The sequence below is a fragment of the Doryrhamphus excisus genome, chromosome 17 (genome assembly GCF_030265055.1).
Source record: "Doryrhamphus excisus isolate RoL2022-K1 chromosome 17, RoL_Dexc_1.0, whole genome shotgun sequence".
In the NCBI taxonomy this organism is placed as follows: domain Eukaryota; kingdom Metazoa; phylum Chordata; class Actinopteri; order Syngnathiformes; family Syngnathidae; genus Doryrhamphus; species Doryrhamphus excisus.
In genome coordinates, this window is record NC_080482.1 from 15,140,335 (window position 1) to 15,158,804 (window position 18,470).

Consider the following 18,470-nt stretch of genomic DNA (forward strand, 5'->3'; position numbering starts at 1 on the left):
TGTACCCAGAAAAAATTATTACGTTTGATTCATGTTCATGTTAAAGGTTAAATAACTGTTAATAGTTATCCTCCCTATCCGTGTGGAAGTGGTAAGTTTTTGGCTATTTAAGTTTAAAGGAAATAACCTGAAGGCTACCGTTTAGGTCGCTAGCTCTCTAGTTTGCGAGTTAGCATGTGTCTCAAGACCATGCAGTTGCGCAATATGTTGTAAATAAAAAGAGTATAAATGTGACTATAGTCGTGTTTTGTCATGTCTACAGGGCTCTAATAATGCTTTGTTCATTTTAATCTGAAAAAAATAATTTGTCTACCCACCAACTATATGTGGTTTCTTAAGTTTTTATTATTTGCCATTTATTATTATATTTATTTATTTATTACTGATTGATTGATTTTCTTTATTCTTGATTTGTTTATTTCTTTTTCATCTTATTTTGTGTAGAAAAATAAAAAGTAAGATATTTGAGAACAGTGGAATGTTTTATCAGAGCTTTTCTTGTAGAAAATTGGAACCAAAGTGAAGTTTTAAAAAACATTTTTTTTTTAATAAATGTGTTTTGTTTTTTGGAAAACCTGATGCGGCCCAGTCTCACCCAGACCCGAGCTCCAGTGGCCCCCAAGTAAATTGAGTTTGAGACCCCTGACATACACATTGCACAATACTCAGTGGGCGTCTGCATCATTTGAGGATTAGTTGTGGAGGCCTACGTATATAAAGGTCCAAAAAAGGCCAGCATTGTTAGTCGAGTGAACGGCATCATTCCATGGCTATAAGTGAACAACGTCTCCGGGTACTGGCTACAGTGATATAGCCAGGCCTATGGACTGTTCCAAACCCACAATCAGAAATCACCGGAATCGCGGCATCTGGTCGCAACATAACTTAACATAAATATAAAGGTAATAATTATCATTATAATTGTTATTAATTATTATTAATTATTACTTTACAAAGAAATAGTAATAACGGACAGCAAGACATCATTGCTTAAAAAATTAAGTTTACAAGAAGCAATGAAGTCTGTAAAATTAAATTATTTAAAAAAAAATCCAAATATTGTTACAACTATAATGATGAAAATGGTAATATTAATGATGATTATAATAATGGTGATAATAATAACCATAATAATGATAATAATGATTATAATTATAATTCATTTATTTTCTACCACTTTTTCCTCATGTGGGTCGCAGGGATGCTGGAGCCTATCCCAGCTGTCTTCGGGCAAGAGGCGGGGTACACCCTGGACTGGTCGCCAGCCAATCACAGGGCACATATAGACAAACAACCATTCACACTCACATTCATACCTATGGACAATTTGGAGTGGCTAATTAACCTAGCATGTTTTTGGAATGTGGGAGGAAACCGGAGTACCCGGAGAAAACCCACGCATGCACGGGGAGAACATGCAAACTCCACACAGAGATGGCCGAGGGTGGAATTGAACACTGGTCTCCTAGCTGTGTGGTCTGCGCGCTAACCACTCGCCCGCCGTGCCACCCGCCTTGTGTTCATGTGTGTTGCTATTCAAGATATTATATGAATGAAGTCATATTATGAGACTTTTGGAATATTTGAATAATAATAATGGTAATGGTTTTATTTCATTTGAACATGCATCAGATTACAATTGAGTGCATCCCATAATCAGTTCCCAGTTCCACATGTCCAAAAGGAGTAGGAAGAAGCAAAGCTTATTAAATCCTACCCCTCCATCTGGTACTTTTACAATCACTAACTGTTACATTTGTTCACTTCCTGCTTTCCATAATACAGTTTAAGGTTTTTTTTTGTTGTTTTTTAAATATACAGAAGATTTGACGCCATCTTGATACGGTGTGTGTTTCTTGCAGGTATAGTATGTCTAGTCTTGATGCTGCTCGGCCTGGGCTTCACAACGCCTTCGGGAAATTACTGGTTTAGCATGTTCAACGACTACGGCACCTCCTTCTCACTCCTCTTCGTGGTCCTGATTGAGATCATCATCGTCAGCTACATCTACGGAATGAAAAGGTGGGTGATGACGCATGTTCTATCTGCTCTGCATTCATGTTCATGTTCAAGTTCTTATGTGGACTGTAGGTTTGAAAAGGACATAGAAGACATGCTCGGCCACCGGCCCAACTGGTTCTTCAAGATCATGTGGGTGGTGGTCAGTCCCCTGATCCTCATCGCCCTCTTCATCTCCTATATTGTCAACTACATCAGAGGAGGGACACCCACTTACCAAGCATGGGACAAGGAGCTGGTAAACATTTTCATGACTTGGTATTTCACGTGAAGGATTGCAGTGGCTGCCTTGGTAGGCCTTCAGAATCAGTAGTGTGGGCCCAAGTCACTTAAACACCATGCATCCATTTTCTATGCTGCTTATCCTTACAAGGATCACGGGGATATGCCGGAGCCTACCCCAGCTGTCTTCGGTCCGAGAGTCATCGGGTACACTCTGGACTGGTCGCCAGCCAATCACAGGGCACATATAGACAAACAACCATTCACACTCACATTCATACCTATGGACAATTTGGAGTCGCTAATTAACCTAGCATGTTTTTGGAATGTGGGAGGAAACCGGAGTACCATCATATTTAAGATTCATGGAGGGTCTGGACCCAAAACTGGTTTGTGGATTAATTCTGGGTCAAAAGGGACGTTAAAATACATAGTATAAAACTGATGTCTGACTTATGTAGAAGTACATTTGAGAGTAATATTTTCATCCTTGGTATATGTTCATTGCACAGTTATCAGAAATCAAACAAATATCTGATTTTTTTATATTTAATTTGAATTTACTTAGTATTGTATTTTCTGGACTGTAAGTCGCTCCGGAGTATAAGTCGCACAAGGCCAAAAAAAACATACATAAGTCGCACTGGAGTATAAGTTGCATTTTTTGTGGGTAATTTATTTTATGACCAAAACATTTACAATTACATTCTCTTGGAAGGCAAATTCTAACAATAAAATAATAGAAAACAGGCTGAATAGGTGTAAGATATGCTAACATATGCTTTTCAGTATGTGGAATCAAACTATGGAATGGATTGAGTAAGGGAATCAAACAATGCACAACGATGAGCCAATTCAAGAAACAATACAAGCAGTTGATGTTTGCTAAATACAAGGATGAAGAGTCTTGAACCAGTCATGATGTGCTATATATATCACTATATTGACACGCACTATGGTACACATTATGGCATTGGATGCTCATATCACCTCTTACTTCGGTATGTGACAAAAATGAAATGAAATTAAATTAAAATTATTTTTTTTAAATTAAAATTTTTTTATTTTTTTTTAATTATTTTTTTAAATTAAATTATTTTTTTTTAAATTAAATTAAAAAAGAATTAATTATTTAAAAAAAAATTAATTATATTAGGAAAGCAGGAAGTGAACAAATGTAAAAGTTAGTGATTGTAAAAGTACCAGATGGAGGGGTAGGATTTGCTTCTTCCTACTCCTTTTGGACATGTGGAACTGTGAACTGATTATGGGATGCATTCAATTGTAATCTGATGCATGTTCAAATGAAATTAAACCATTACCATTAATAGAACAGCTACACAAAAAATAAACATCAACAGAAAAGGTGTCCAACGTTTATGTAACAAACATTTTTTTCATTTATAAGTCGCTCTGGAGTATAAGTGGCAGGAACAGCCAACCTATGAAAAAAAGTGTGACTTATAGTCCGGAAAATACGGTATTTGTATACATGTTCGTCCTCAAATTTCTTGGTTCTTTTGCTACTTCAGGGAAAGACGGTGCTGACCAACTATCCCGTGTTTGGTCAAGTCTTCATCGGCGTGTTGCTGGTATCCGCAGTGAGCTGCGTTCCTCTTACAGCTCTGCACGTGTGGTGCAGGAGGAGAAAACACAGCTACATCAGAGACGAGGTCAGGACTCAAATCTGCTTAGTCTACCCACATTACGATACCGTAGATGCGCGTGGATGCGACTGTGGAATGTTTCGGTAGTCAAACTTTTTCGTATCGCAGCACACAACTATGGCGTATTCAAAGACGGCCTGAGATTGTGCGAAATCTCAACGTTTGGACTAAAAATGTTGGGGTGGTTTTAACAGAGGTACGTGTATGCGTTACATTAGGTGTCTTCAAAGTGCGGCCTAGGGACCATGTGCAGTCCATGCTACATTCTAATTTAACAAGAAAAGTCAAATTAAAAGAAAAAAAGTTGGGATATTTGTAAAAATATTTGTAAAATAATATATATATTTTTAAAATTTATATAATATATAATATTTTTTAAAAACCAACCATATAATTGATATCAATATGGACTGGATTTGAGCTGAGGTTTTGACAACCTTTATTTTTAGTGCCAGATATCTGCGGACTTGTGCGGAAAAATAACTTTATTTTATGAAATACCCGCATCTGCTGTGAAAGAAGTCTACTTCCAATCCAGAGCATTCAAAAAATATTTTTTACAAAATAAAATTTTTTAAAAATGTTTAACTCACACTTATTTTGTTATGAGCCTTTATGAAATACCCGCATCTGCTGTGAAAGAAGTCTACTTCCAATCCAGAGCATTCAAAAAATAATTTTTACAAAATAAAATGTTTAAAAAATGTTTAACTCACACTTATTTTGTTATGAGCCTTTATGAAATACCCGCATCTGCTGTGAAAGAAGTCTACTTCCAATCCAGAGCATTCAAAAAAAAATTTTTACAAAATAGAATTTTTAAAAAATGTTTAACTCACACTTATTTTGTTATGAGCCTTTATGAAATACCCGCATCTGCTGTGAAAGAAGTCTACTTCCAATCCAGAGCATTCAAAAAAAAATTTTTACAAAATAAAATTTTTTAAAAATGTTTAACTCACACTTATTTTGTTATGAGCCTTTATGAAATACCCGCATCTGCTGTGAAAGAAGTCTACTTCCAATCCAGAGCATTCAAAAAATAATTTTTACAAAATAATTTTTTAAAAAAATGTTTAACTCACACTTATTTTGTTATGAGCCTTTATGAAATACCCGCATCTGCTGTGGAAGAAGTCTACTTCCAATCCAGAGCATTCAAAAAAAAATTTTCACAAAATAAAAAAATATTAAAATGTTTAACTCACACTTATTTTGTTATGAGCCAAGGATTTGAGCAGAGCTAAAGGTTTGTTATAATTTATATTATATTTGTCTTTTTCTATATTTATTTAGAAAATAATGCACCACTTTGTTGTAGCAGCTATATTAGATAAGATATTTTTTTAATAATGTTTATTTAATAATTGTATTTAAAATTTTTAATAATCTTGTTTGAAGCTTTAAAATAAAATTAGAAAAACATTTACATGTTAAGTATTTTAACAAAAAAACTAACTTTGTGGAAAAAATATCAGGATATATATCCAATATCAATATTCAACCTAAATATATCGGAATATGATTTTTTTTCACCCAGCCCTAATCAGAAATGGAAAATCAGCTGTAATTTTATGAGAAAAAAGTCAAAATATGAAGAGAACATGAGGAAAATGAAGTTGCAATTTTGTAATATTATGCACAAAAAAGCACATCATTTTAGTTGCATAGAGTTGAAATATTAAAGAAAATTTTATTTTTTTCTAACACGCAAACCTGTAGCTTAGCAGCATAACACAAAATAATGTAGTAATTTATGGAAAGCTAGATTGAGGAAAAAGTCCAAATAGGAATCAAATCAAAATGTATGAAAGTTATGTAGAAAAGCGGAAAAATTTTGGGTGAAAAATAACAGCAAAAATATGAATAGTAAGGCTTTTCCACGTCCATGCCAAGGCTGAACTGTATGATTGTTTTGCTTTATAACAGGCGAGTCTGGTATACTCCTCCTCTTCCAGTTGCATTGCATATGTATTATTAAGACCACTGAACACAACATGGCTAGACGGACGACAGACAGAGACAGGAAGACAGAAGACAGCGTTAGCTTACATCAATAACGCATGGGAGTCTGAGTAAGGATATTAGCATGTCGCCACGGCATCCACGTCGTAGTCAGCTGGTCCAGTTTCCATGCCACCCACGGCAACTCCGAGCTGGCGGCCAGTAGCCCCCCCCCGTGAACCCAACCAACGGATCGTGTATGTAGGAATATAAGTGTCTATGGTGCAGTTTAAAAAAATAAATATATTTAAAACCAACCAAACAGATGCAGTTTTGTCTTTAAATATATAAAACCTCTTAGCACAGGGGTGGGCAAACTTTTTGACTCGCGGGCCGCATTGATATGACAAAATTTACGGGGGGGGGGGCTAACTATATAGTATTTTACACGTAACAGTCCATTTATATATGTATATTTTTACACATTTTGCACGTAAAATAAAGTGCGTTATAAATTAAACTTATTATTATTAATTCATTCATTCATTTTCTACCTATCTAGGTCATTATATAACACTCTGACTCACGTTGTCATCTTACAAATAACACTAAACTCATCACACAGCAACCTGACTACATATTTTACACGTAACAGTCCACCTGGTATTATTGTATTTGTAAAATTGTCATGCAATCTGCTATTATTATTTATTATTTTATATTTATATTTAAATATTTTAAAAATAATACAATATTATAATAATTACAATAAAATTAAAATAATAATTATGATATTATTATTATGTAAAGTATGCAAATATAACAATAATATTATATATAATTAATATAATAATTAGCATTAATATAATAATTATAATAATCATAATAGTTCTAATAATAATTATAATAATCTAATAATAATAATTCTTATTATTAGATTATAATTATTATTAGAACTATTATGATTATTATTATTATATTATAATTATTATATTAATGCTAATAATAATAATTCTTATTATTATTATTATGTGCTTGTGTCCCTTTTTTCAGGAGCACTTTGTAAACAACAGACCGCATCAAATAACAAAATTGATAAAATTAAAATAATAATTATATTATTATGTAAAATATGCAAATATAACAATAATATTATATATAATTAATATAATAATTAGCATTAATATAATAATTATAATAATCATAATAAGCACTTTGTAAACAACAGACCGCATCAAATAACAAAATTGATAAAATTAAAATAATAATTATTATATTATTATTATGTAAAATATGCAAATATAACAATAATATTATATATAATTAATATAATAATTAGCATTAATATAATAATTATAATAATCATAATAAGCACTTTGTAAACAACAGACCGCATCAAATAACAAAATTGATAAAACCGCCAAACCATGAAAATGTCGGCTTAAGCCATGATGCCAGCTTGTACGTTGACTTTAAATGAAATACTTTGGAAAGAACGGGCGGGCCGTATTCAAACACTTGGCGGGCCGGATGTGGCCCCCGGGCCGTAGTTTGCCCAACCCTGTCTTAGCATATCTAAGTGTTGCTTTACAATATTAATATTTAATATTGATAACCCTGAAGTGGAACTTTATGGTACTGGTTGGTCAGATAAGGAAAGTCAACCATCCCACACCATCCTGCTCATCCAATCAAATGTGAGAATTGGTGCTAATAAACGTTGTGCTTCTAAATACAGACACACAGCAAAGACGACAGAAGACAAGACGACATGGAAGAACGCATGTGAGACACGGAGAAAGAAGACAAAAGAGAGACAACAGAAAAAGAAATACACATTGAATGGGACTCGAAACATCTTTCAACCCAGAATGGACTCAATTTCTCTGGAAGCACAAACGCACTTTGTCTTGTCATAGGAAGTGTCAAAGTGAAAACTACAAAAAAAACAGCACTGACGGAACAGAAGCAGTTTCTACGACGCCCGATATTGACCGCAATCCCGACGCATTCATTCATTCATTGGACGACATCCGTCCATGCATTTTCCTCTGCTTATCCGGGTCGCGGGGGCAGCATTCTCAGTAGGGAAGCCCAGACTTCCTAGTCCCCGGTAGGACACCGAGGCCTTCCCAGGTCAACTGTGAGACATACATTCATTCATTCATTTTCTACCGCTTTTCCTCACGAGGGTCGCGGGGGTGCTGGAGCCTATCCCAGCTGTCTTCGGGCGAGAGGCGGGGTACACCCTGGACTGGTGGCCAGCCAATCACAGGGCACATATAGACAAACAACCATTCACACTCACATTCATACCTATGGACAATTTGGAGTCGCTAATTAACCTAGCATGTTTTTGGAATGTGGGAGGAAACCGGAGTACCCGGAGAAAACCCACGCATGCACGGGGAGAACATGCAAACTCCACACAGAGAGGGTGGGCCGAGGGTGGAATTGAACCCAGGTCTCCGAGCTGTGAGGTCTGCACGCTAACCACTCGACCGCCGTGCCGCCCGTGAGACATACAGTGGTATGAAAAAGTTTGGGCACCAAGATTGTTCTTTATAAATGACCGTTTTTTGGGATCAACCATTTCAGTTAAATATATCATATACAGGGCTCGACAATAACGATGTACCGATGGCCCGGGGCAAGTTAAAACAAAATTGGGGCAAGTAAATCCAATCAGTGATATTCCCGTCGGGCAAGTGTACTTTGGCATGCCATACTGCCAAGAGTTTTTTTTTAAAAGCGGTTCTTGTTGGGTGTTGGTAAAACACGGACTGCGTAATTCCGGTGCTAATTTGCAAACCAATCCTTGCAAATCTTGAAATGGACCAATCAGAATCGCGTTTTACCCACACCCGTTCTTGTTGGCGATCAACCAATGAGCGATGGTTTGACTAGGAAAACATCTATCATGGCGTCCCTGCCAACATGGTCTAATTCTTCAACAACTTGTGAAGGAAAAGAGCAAAAAGTGATGAAGCAGTGCCTCCTAAACAAGTATTTTATTAGCGGTTAGCAAATCAAATGATGGCACAGGTGAGTGAATCACATTGCTGTGACAATTTGAAGTGGTCACAATGAAACACCACCCATTAGATCCAATACCAAGTGCTGATTTTGCACAAGCTACAAAATCTAGCGCTTCCATTTCTCGCTGGATTTTTCTCACCTTTGCTTCACAAATTATTGTTTGACAAATTGAGCATTTTTTTCTGGATTCAAAACACTTTACTAGTACACAAATGTGTCTATTCAATAATGTTTCATTGTGGTGCACAACTTATAAATATCACTGCTTACTACGACTACCATGTGTAAGGTAGTATGGCATGCCATGTTAACATACATGGAATGCATCAGTACTATTATCTGATGAATTATCAGCATATTCGGGCAAGTAGTTCTCACCTTAAGGATTCCCCATGGGCAAGTCATTTTTGTTTTTAATGTAGAGCCCTGATATAGCAGACAAACACAGTGATATGAAATGAGAAGTGGAATAAAGTTGATAGGATTTACAGAAAGTGTGCAATAATTATTTAAACAAAAGTAAGCAAGTGCATAAATTTGGGCACCCCAACAGAAAAATGACATGAATATTTAGTAGAAATAAATACTTCCAATTAGGTTCTAGATTCTACTTGAAGGTATTTTTGACTATTCCTCTTTCCAAAACATGTCCACTTGAGTCGGGTTTGACATAACAGATTTTCAATAATATTTAGGTGTGGAGACTGAGATGGCCATTCTAGAACGTTGTACTTGTTCCTACTGCATGAATGCCTTAGTAGAATTTCAGCTGTGTTTAGGGTCATTGGAGATTTTTCTTGGCCTGCCACTCCGGGGCCTTAACTAGAACTGTACCTGTGGTCTTCCATTTCCTCGCTATGTTCTTCAGAGTGGAACCTGACAGCTAAAAATCGCTGAGCTAGCTTTTTGTATCCTTCCCCTAGACCATGATGTTTAACAATATTTGGTTTTGAGGTCATTTGAGTTGTTTTGAGGCTACCGTGGTGCTACTCTTCAGAGAAGGGGTCAATTCCGGGGCCAAACTTGTTCAACTTGTACATCAATGATATCTCCAAAGTATTGGGGGGGGGGCAGACTATATATTTTACACGTAACAGTCCACCTGGTATTATTGTATCTGTAAAATTGTCATGCAATCTGCTATTATTATTTATTATTTTATATTTATATTTAAATATTTTAAAAATAATAAAATATTATAATAATTACAAAAAATTAAAATAATAATTATTATATTATTATGTAAAATATACAAATATAACAATAATATTATATATAATTAATATAATAATTAGCATTAATATAATAATTATAATAATCATAATAGTTCTAATAATAATAATAATAATAATTATTATTATTATTATTATAATATAATAATTATTATTATTATTATTATTATGTGCTTGTGTCCGTTTTTTCAGGAGCACTTTGTAAACAACAGACCATGTCAAAAAAACGAAATTGATAAAACCATCAAAAGGTTGGCTCAGGCCATGATGCCAGGTTGTATGTTGAATTTAAAATACTTTGGAAAGAACAGGCGGACCATATTCAAACACTTGGCGGGCCGGATGTGGCCCCCGGGCCGTAGTTTGCCCACGCCTGCCCTAGACCATGATGTTGAACAATCTTTGGTTTTCAGGTCATTTGACAGTTGTTTTGAGGCTACCATGGTGCTACTCATAAACCATGAGTGCTTTACCAGATGGATACCAAATAACGAGGGTGCCCAGTTCTGCACCTGCCTACTTTTGTTTAAATAATTATTCCACACTTTCTGTAAATCCTATCAACTTCATTCCACTTGTCATCCATCACTGTGTTTGTCTGCTATATGATATATTTAACTGACATGGCTGATCCAATCAGCTAGTGATTTATAAAGGAAAATCTTGAAAATGACCAGGGGTGCCCCAAATTTTTCATACCACTGTAAACCCTCCAGCGTGTCCGATGGCTGCCCTGGGGCCTTCTTCCGGCTGGGCATGCCCGGAACACTGTGGCGGTGAAGCTAATGAGATGAGACCTCCAACTTTGGCCAGGGTTCTCAGTTGGAAAAGGGTCCTCCGGATTGGGAATGTGGTCCTGCCCCAGGTCGAGGACTTCTCGGGGGTCTTGTTCACGAGTAAGCGAAGGTTGGGGGTTGAGGTCGACAAACGGGACTACAGCAAAGTGGTCACTCTACTGGAGGACCGTCGTGGTGAACGAGACCACTCGTGAACAAGACCCCTGAGAAGTCCTCCACCTTGGACAGGACCACATTCCCAATCCGGAGGACCCTTTTCCAACTGAGAACCCTGGCCAAAGTTGGAGGTCTCATCTCATTAGCTTCACCGCCACAATGAAAGCTGACGTTTTGTCTGCAAGTAGATCCTAAGGCCCCCCAAACTGGACTTTGCTGTAGTCCAGTTTGTCGACCTCAACCCCCAACCTTCGCTCACTCGTGAACAAGACCCCAGAGAAGTCCTCCACCTGGGGCTGGACCACATTCCCAATCCGGAGGACCCTTTTCCAACTGAGAACCCTGGCCAAAGTTGGAGGTCTCATCTCATTAGCTTCACCGCCACAATGAAAGCTGACGTTCTGTCTGCAAGTAGATCCTAAGGCCCCCCAAACTGGACTTTGCTGTAGTCCAGTTTGTCGACCTCAACCCCCAACCTTCGCTCACTCATGAACAAGACCCTTGAGAAGTCCTCCACCTTGGACAGGACCACATTCCCAATCCGGAGGACCCTTTTCCAACTGAGAACCCTGGCCAAAGTTGGAGGTCTCATCTCATTAGCTTCACCGCCACAGTGAAAGCTGACGTTCTGTCTGCAAGCAGATCCTAAGGCCCCCCAAACTGGACTTTGCTGTAGTCACGTTTGTCGACCTCAACCCCCAACCTTTGCTCATTCATGAACAAGACCCCCGAGAAGTCCTCCACCTGGGGCAGGACCACATTCCCAATCCGGAGGACCCTTTTCCAACTGAGAACCCTTGCCAAAGTTGGAGGTCTCATCTCATTAGCTTCACCGCCACAGTGAAAGCTGACGGTCTGTCTGCAAATAGATCCTAAAGCCCCCCAAACTGGACTTCCTTGATACTGCGCCAAGAAAGTCTGCCCATGAAAATCATGAACCCAATCGGTGACAAAGGGCAGGCTTGGCTTGGCAATGCGAACCAGGCTCCTGTTCTGGTTGTACAAAAACCGAATGGCACATAGTGGCACGCCACCAATCCCGTACTCCCAGAGCACCCCCTCCACAGGATACCACAAAAGACACGGCTGAATGCTTTTTCTAAGTCTAGAACACAAGACTGGCTAGACGGACTGGGTACCCTCCAATACCCTTGCTAGTATGTCAATCTGGTCCAGTGTTTCTCGACCATGGCGAGAACCACATTGTACCTACTGCCGCCGAGCTCGTACCCTTCTATCCAGCAATAGACTTTTCACAGGGGGGCTGAGGCGTATGATACCCTCCCGCCGCCCTTCATGAAAAAGGGGACCACCACCCCTGGTTTGCGTTCCTCTGGAAAGCAGCGGCTTTCCCCTTTAAAAGCGGACCTGTTTGAATTTCAGTATTTCAGTAATAGTAATACCGATACTCCGATGTGTGGTATATTTGTTTGGTATTCTATTAAAGAACACAACAGTGGTAGATTTCTGCGACTGACATTATTGCCTCACGTGTCCTGTAAAATATGTATATACTGTACATGTCATCTGTCTCATAAAATACATCTCCACATATACGTACATATATATGTAGAAACTATATATGCACTTATTACAAATAAGTGTTACTGTACTTTCATGTCATGTATGAGTAGTAAAGTGAAGCAGTAATGTCATAATTGTGTAAACATGAGATTGATTATGAATGAATATTTTTAATAAAAAGACATTTTGAATGAAGTGAATATGGGATTTGGTCTTTGTGTGTGCAATTCATTCATTCATTCATTTTCTACCACTTTCGCGGGGGTGCTGGAACCTATCGCAGCTGTCTTCGGGCGTAAGGCGGGGTACACCCTGGACTGGTGGCCAGCCAATCACAGGGCACATATAGACAAACAACCATTCACACTCACATTCATACCTATGGACAATTTGGAGTGGCTAATTAACCTAGCATGTTTTTGGAATGTGGGAGGAAACCGGAGTACCCGGAGAAAACCCACGCATGCACGGGGAGAACATGCAAACTCCACACAGAGATGGCCGAGGGTGGAATTGGAGGAAATAATTCAGGGCACCCTTAATTATTATGTTATAATTAATTATGGAGAGGAACTAATGAGGAACTAATTAGTAGTTGCTGAAGAACTAAAGCAAATAAGAGTAGTTACTGACGAACTAATGAGGAAGGAATGAGTAGTTACTGAAGAACTAAAGCAAATAAGAGTAGTTACTGAGGAGCGAATGAGTAGTTACTGAAAAACTAAAGCAAATAAGAGTAGTTACTGAGGAACTAATGAGGAACTAATGAGTATTAAAGCAAACTAAAGCAAATAAGAGTAGTTACTGAGGAACTAATGAGGAACAAATGAGTAGTTACTGAAGAACTAAAGCAAATAAGAGTAGTTACTGAGGAACTAATGAGAAAGGAATGAGTAGTTACTGAAGAACTAAAGCAAATAAGAGTAGTTACTGAGGAACTAATGAGGAACGAATGAGTAGTTACTGAAGAACTAAAGCAAATAAGAGTAGTTACTGAGGAACTAATGAGGAACGAATGAGTAGTTACTGAAGAACTAAAGCAAATAACAGTAGTTACTGAGGAACTAATGAGGAACGAATGAGTAGTTACTGAAGAACTAAGTAGTTACTGAGGAACTAATGAGGAACGCATTAGTAGTTACTGAAGAACTAAAGCAAATAAGAGTAGTTACTGAGGAACTAATGAGGAACGAATGAGTAGTTACTGAAAAACTAAAACAAATAAGAGTAGTTACTGAGGAACTAATGAGTAGTTGCTGAAGAACTAAAGCAAACAAGAGTAGTTACTGAGGAGCGAATGAGTAGTTACTGAAGAACTAAAGCAAATAAGAGTAGTTACTGAGGAACTAATGAGGATCAAATGAGTACTAAAGCAAACATAAGCAAATAAGAGTAGTTACTGAGGAACTAATGAGTAGTTGCTGAAGAACTAAAGCAAATAAGAGTAGTTACTGAGGAGCGAATGAGTAGTTACTGAAGAACTAAAGCAAATAAGAGTAGTTACTGAGGAACTAATGAGTAGTTGCTGAAGAACTAAAGCAAACAAGAGTAGTTACTGAGGAGCGAATGAGTAGTTACTGAAGAACTAAAGCAAATAAGAGTAGTTACTGAGGAACTAATGAGGATCAAATGAGTACTAAAGCAAACATAAGCAAATAAGAGTAGTTACTGAGGAACTAATGAGTAGTTGCTGAAGAACTAAAGCAAATAAGAGTAGTTACTGAGGAGCGAATGAGTAGTTACTGAAGAACTAAAGCAAATAAGAGTAGTTACTGAGGAACTAAAGCAAATAAGAGTAGTTACTGAGGAACTAATGAGGAACGAATGAGTAGTTACTAAAAAAACTAAAGCAAATAAGAGTAGTTACTGAGGAACTAATGAGGAACTAATTAGTAGTTACTGAAGAACTAAAGCAAATAAGAGTAGTTACTGAGGAACTAATGAGTAGTTGCTGAAGAACTAAAGCAAACAAGAGTGGTTACTGAGGAACGAATGAGTAGTTACTGAAGAACTAAAACAAATAAGAGTAGTTACTGAGGAACTAATGAGGAACTAATGAGTACTAAAGCAAACATAAGCAAATAAGAGTAGTTACTGAGGAACTAATGAGGAACGAATGAGTAGTTGCTGAAGAACTGAAGCAAATAAGAGTAGTTACTGAGGAACTAATGAGGAGCGAATGAGTAGTTACTGAAGAACTAAAGCAAATAAGAGTAGTTACTGAGGAACTAATGAGGAACTAATTAGTAGTTACTGAAGAACTAAAGCAAATAAGAGTAGTTACTGAGGAACTAATGAGGAACTAATTAGTAGTTACTGAAGAACTAAAGCAAATAGGAGTAGTTACTGAGGAACTAATGAGGAGCGAATGAGTAGTTACTGAAGAACTAAAGCAAATAAGAGTAGTTACTGAGGAACTAATGAGGAACTAATTAGTAGTTACTGAAGAACTAAAGCAAATAAGAGTAGTTACTGAGGAACTAATGAGGAACTAATTAGTAGTTACTGAAGAACTAAAGCAAATAAGAGTAGTTACTGAGGAACTAATGAGTAGTTGCTGAAGAACTAAAGCAAATAAGAGTAGTTACTGAAGAGCGAAAGAGTAGTTACTGAAGAACTAAAGCAAATAAGAGTAGTTACGGAGGAACTAATGAGGAACGAATGAGTACTAAAGCAAACATAAGCAAATAAGAGTAGTTACTGAGGAACTAATGAGGAACTAATGAGTACTAAAGCAAACATAAGCAAATAAGAGTAGTTACTGAGGAACTAATGAGGAATGAATGAGTAGTTGCTGAAGAACTAAAGCAAATAAGAGTAGTTACTGAGGAACTAATGAGGAACGAATGAGTAGTTGCTGAAGAACTAAAGCAAATAAGAGTAGTTACTGAGGAACTAATGAGGAAGGAATGAGTAGTTACTGAAGAACTAAAGCAAATAAGAGTAGTTACTGAGGAACTAATGAGGAACGAATGAGTAGTTACTGAAGAACTAAAGCAAATAAGAGTAGTTACTGAGGAATTACAGCAAATAAGAGTAGTTACTGAGGAACTAATGAGGAAAGAATGAGTAGTTACTGAAGAACTAAAGCAAATAAGAGTAGTTACTGAGGAACTAATGAGGAACGCATTAGTAGTTACTGAAGAACTAAAGCAAATAAGAGTAGTTACTGAGGAACTAAAGCAAATAAGAGTAGTTACTGAGGAACTAATGAGTAGTTGCTGAAGAACTAAAGCAAAAAAGAGTAGTTACTGAGGAGCGAATGAGTAGTTACTGAAGAACTAAAGCAAATAAGAGTAGTTACTGAGGAACTAATGAGGAACGAATGAGTACTAAAGCAAACATAAGCAAATAAGAGTAGTTACTGAGGAACTAATGAGGAACGAATGAGTAGTTACTGAAGAACTAAAGCAAATAAGAGTAGTTACTGAGGAACGAATGAGTAGTTACTGAAGAACTAAGTAGTTACTGAGGAACTAATGAGGAACGAATGAGTAGTTACTGAAGAACTAAAGCAAATAAGAGTAGTTACTGAGGAACTAATGAGGAACGAATGAGTAGTTACTGAACAACTAAAACAAATAAGAGTAGTTACTGTGGAACTAATGAGTAGTTGCTGAAGAACTAAAGCAAACAAGAGTAGTTACTGAGGAGCGAATGAGTAGTTACTGAAGAACTAAAGCAAATAAGAGTAGTTACTGAGGAACTAATGAGGATCAAATGAGTACTAAAGCAAACATAAGCAAATAAGAGTAGTTACTGAGGAACTAATGAGGAACAAATGAGTAGTTACTGAAGAACTAAAGCAAATAAGAGTAGTTACTGAGGAACGAATGAGTAGTTACTGAAGAACTAAGTAGTTACTGAGGAACTAATGAGGAACGAATGAGTAGTTACTGAAGAACTAAAGCAAATAAGAGTAGTTACTGAGGAACTAATGAGAAAGGAATGAGTAGTTACTGAAGAACTAAAGCAAATAAGAGTAGTTACTGAGGAACTAATGAGAAAGGAATGAGTAGTTACTGAAGAACTAAAGCAAATAAGAGTAGTTACTGAGGAACTAATGAGGAACGAATGAGTAGTTACTGAAAAACTAAAACAAATAAGAGTAGTTACTGAGGAACTAATGAGTAGTTGCTGAAGACCTAAAGCAAATAAGAGTAGTTACTGAGGAGCGAATGAGTAGTTACTGAAGAACTAAAGCAAATAAGAGTAGTTACTGAGGAACTAATGAGGAACTAATGAGTACTAAAGCAAACATAAGCAAATAAGAGTAGTTACTGGGGAACTAATGAGGAACTAATGAGTAGTTACTGAAGAACTAAAGCACATAAAATAGTAGTTACTGAGGAACAAACGAGGAACTAATGAGTAGTTACTGAGGAACTGAAGCACATTAGAGTGGTTACTGAGGAACTAATGAGAACTAGCGAGAGTGTGAATGAGTAGTGGTTAGGTTTGTAATTATGTGTACCTTATTGGAAAATGTTGCCAAATATTTGATTAATTGATTGACAGCCTTAGTACACGTAAAAAAAGTCAAGTCCGTTAACAAAATAGGCCTAATTTGCAAACATCTCTTGAAGGTCCACATGGGCTGAATAATCCATACAGTAAAAACAGATCTGATGATGATATCATAAAGCGATTGCGATACAAACCTTTATTGTCCTTTGGAGGGGAGAAGTGATTTCCTCAATAAAGACTGTTGCCTTATCATCATCCCTTCATCCCTTGTGGTGAAAGACTCAATTCCCTACCCAAATACTGTACCGTATCTCTTGTGTGTCTTTATCACGGTCACGCCACAATGACAAGTACGAGTAATGATTTGCAAGGTTTACAGCTTAATGCAAAACTGAAAATGAAGGGCATCAAATCATAAAGAGGTTATCTTGTCATATTTTTAGTCCGAATGACTGCCACGGAACACTAAAACGTGCAAGAACAATTCCCCTCATGAGATGAATAAAGTCTGCCAAAGTTCTAAGATCTTCAAAATGTAAAAAGAACCAATAGGAGTGTTTCAGTGTTTCCAGGAAGCTAATGGGAATGTTGATCCAGGTGGTGAAGATGGTTTCACGAAGGGCGTCCAATGTCACGAACTGATGGCCATTTTGATAAACTTCCCTTGCCATCCATCCCAAAATGTTCCTTATTGGATTTAGATAAGAGGAACATGCAGGATGGTCCTAAAGAGTGAACTTATTCTTCTGGAAGAAGTCCTTAGTGAAGTGCAACATTGTTGAAAAAGCCAGTCATGACCACACAGACGAGGGCCTTCAATCATGAGGGATGCCCCCTGCATCATGTCCACATAGATGGCTGCCGTTTCACGCCCCTGCACAACCTGAAGCTCCATTGTTGCCATGTACAAAACATCTCAGGTGGGATCTCCTTCTCATGCCAGTGACGTTCAAGTCAAGGTAAAATGCATAAACAACGCGCACATCTTTGCTTGCAGAGCTCATTTCATCTGGGATGCATTTAGGGGATGGGACTTGAACAACCAAACCAGCTGCATGTCGAAATGCACATGCAAAGCGAGGCTGAAGATGAAGAATATTCAATGAGTACAGTAAACCTCGGATATATCGGATTCAATTGTTCCCACTGGTTTTGTCCGATATAAGCGAAATCCGTTATATGCGTATACCGGAAAATGTCCGTTTTACGCATATATCGGATTTATATCCGGTATATGCGTAAATGGGATTTTATCCGTTATAAAAAGGCACTTCCTTGACTATGTTTCCAATGTACCTGGACGCGCAGGCAACGCTGCAAACGCTGCAAATGACGTCGTATAGCGGCCTGTCACGATTCGGCGAATCGGAGCGCCACGATGCGGCCATCCGATATATGCGAGG

General features: G+C 37.4%; 1 protein-coding gene across 2 annotated transcripts in view; it reads left to right on the forward strand.

Annotated features, from left to right (window-relative positions):
* Positions 1 to 10,884, forward strand: part of LOC131105237 (sodium- and chloride-dependent transporter XTRP3-like) — a 49,914-nt gene extending 39,030 nt beyond the window's left edge. The window contains exons 9-12 of one of the 2 annotated variants that reach the window (XM_058053144.1): positions 1,863 to 2,022; positions 2,092 to 2,257; positions 3,774 to 3,914; positions 7,591 to 10,884. In XM_058053144.1, the coding sequence (XP_057909127.1) occupies positions 1,863 to 2,022; positions 2,092 to 2,257; positions 3,774 to 3,914; positions 7,591 to 7,641 (518 nt within the window). In that variant the 3' untranslated portion in view covers positions 7,642 to 10,884. Of the gene's footprint in view, positions 1 to 1,862; positions 2,023 to 2,091; positions 2,258 to 3,773; positions 3,915 to 5,837; positions 6,244 to 7,590 lie in introns of those variants that run through there. The other variant, XM_058053143.1, reaches the window with a different exon arrangement.
* The last annotated feature ends 7,586 nt before the right edge of the window (positions 10,885 to 18,470 follow it).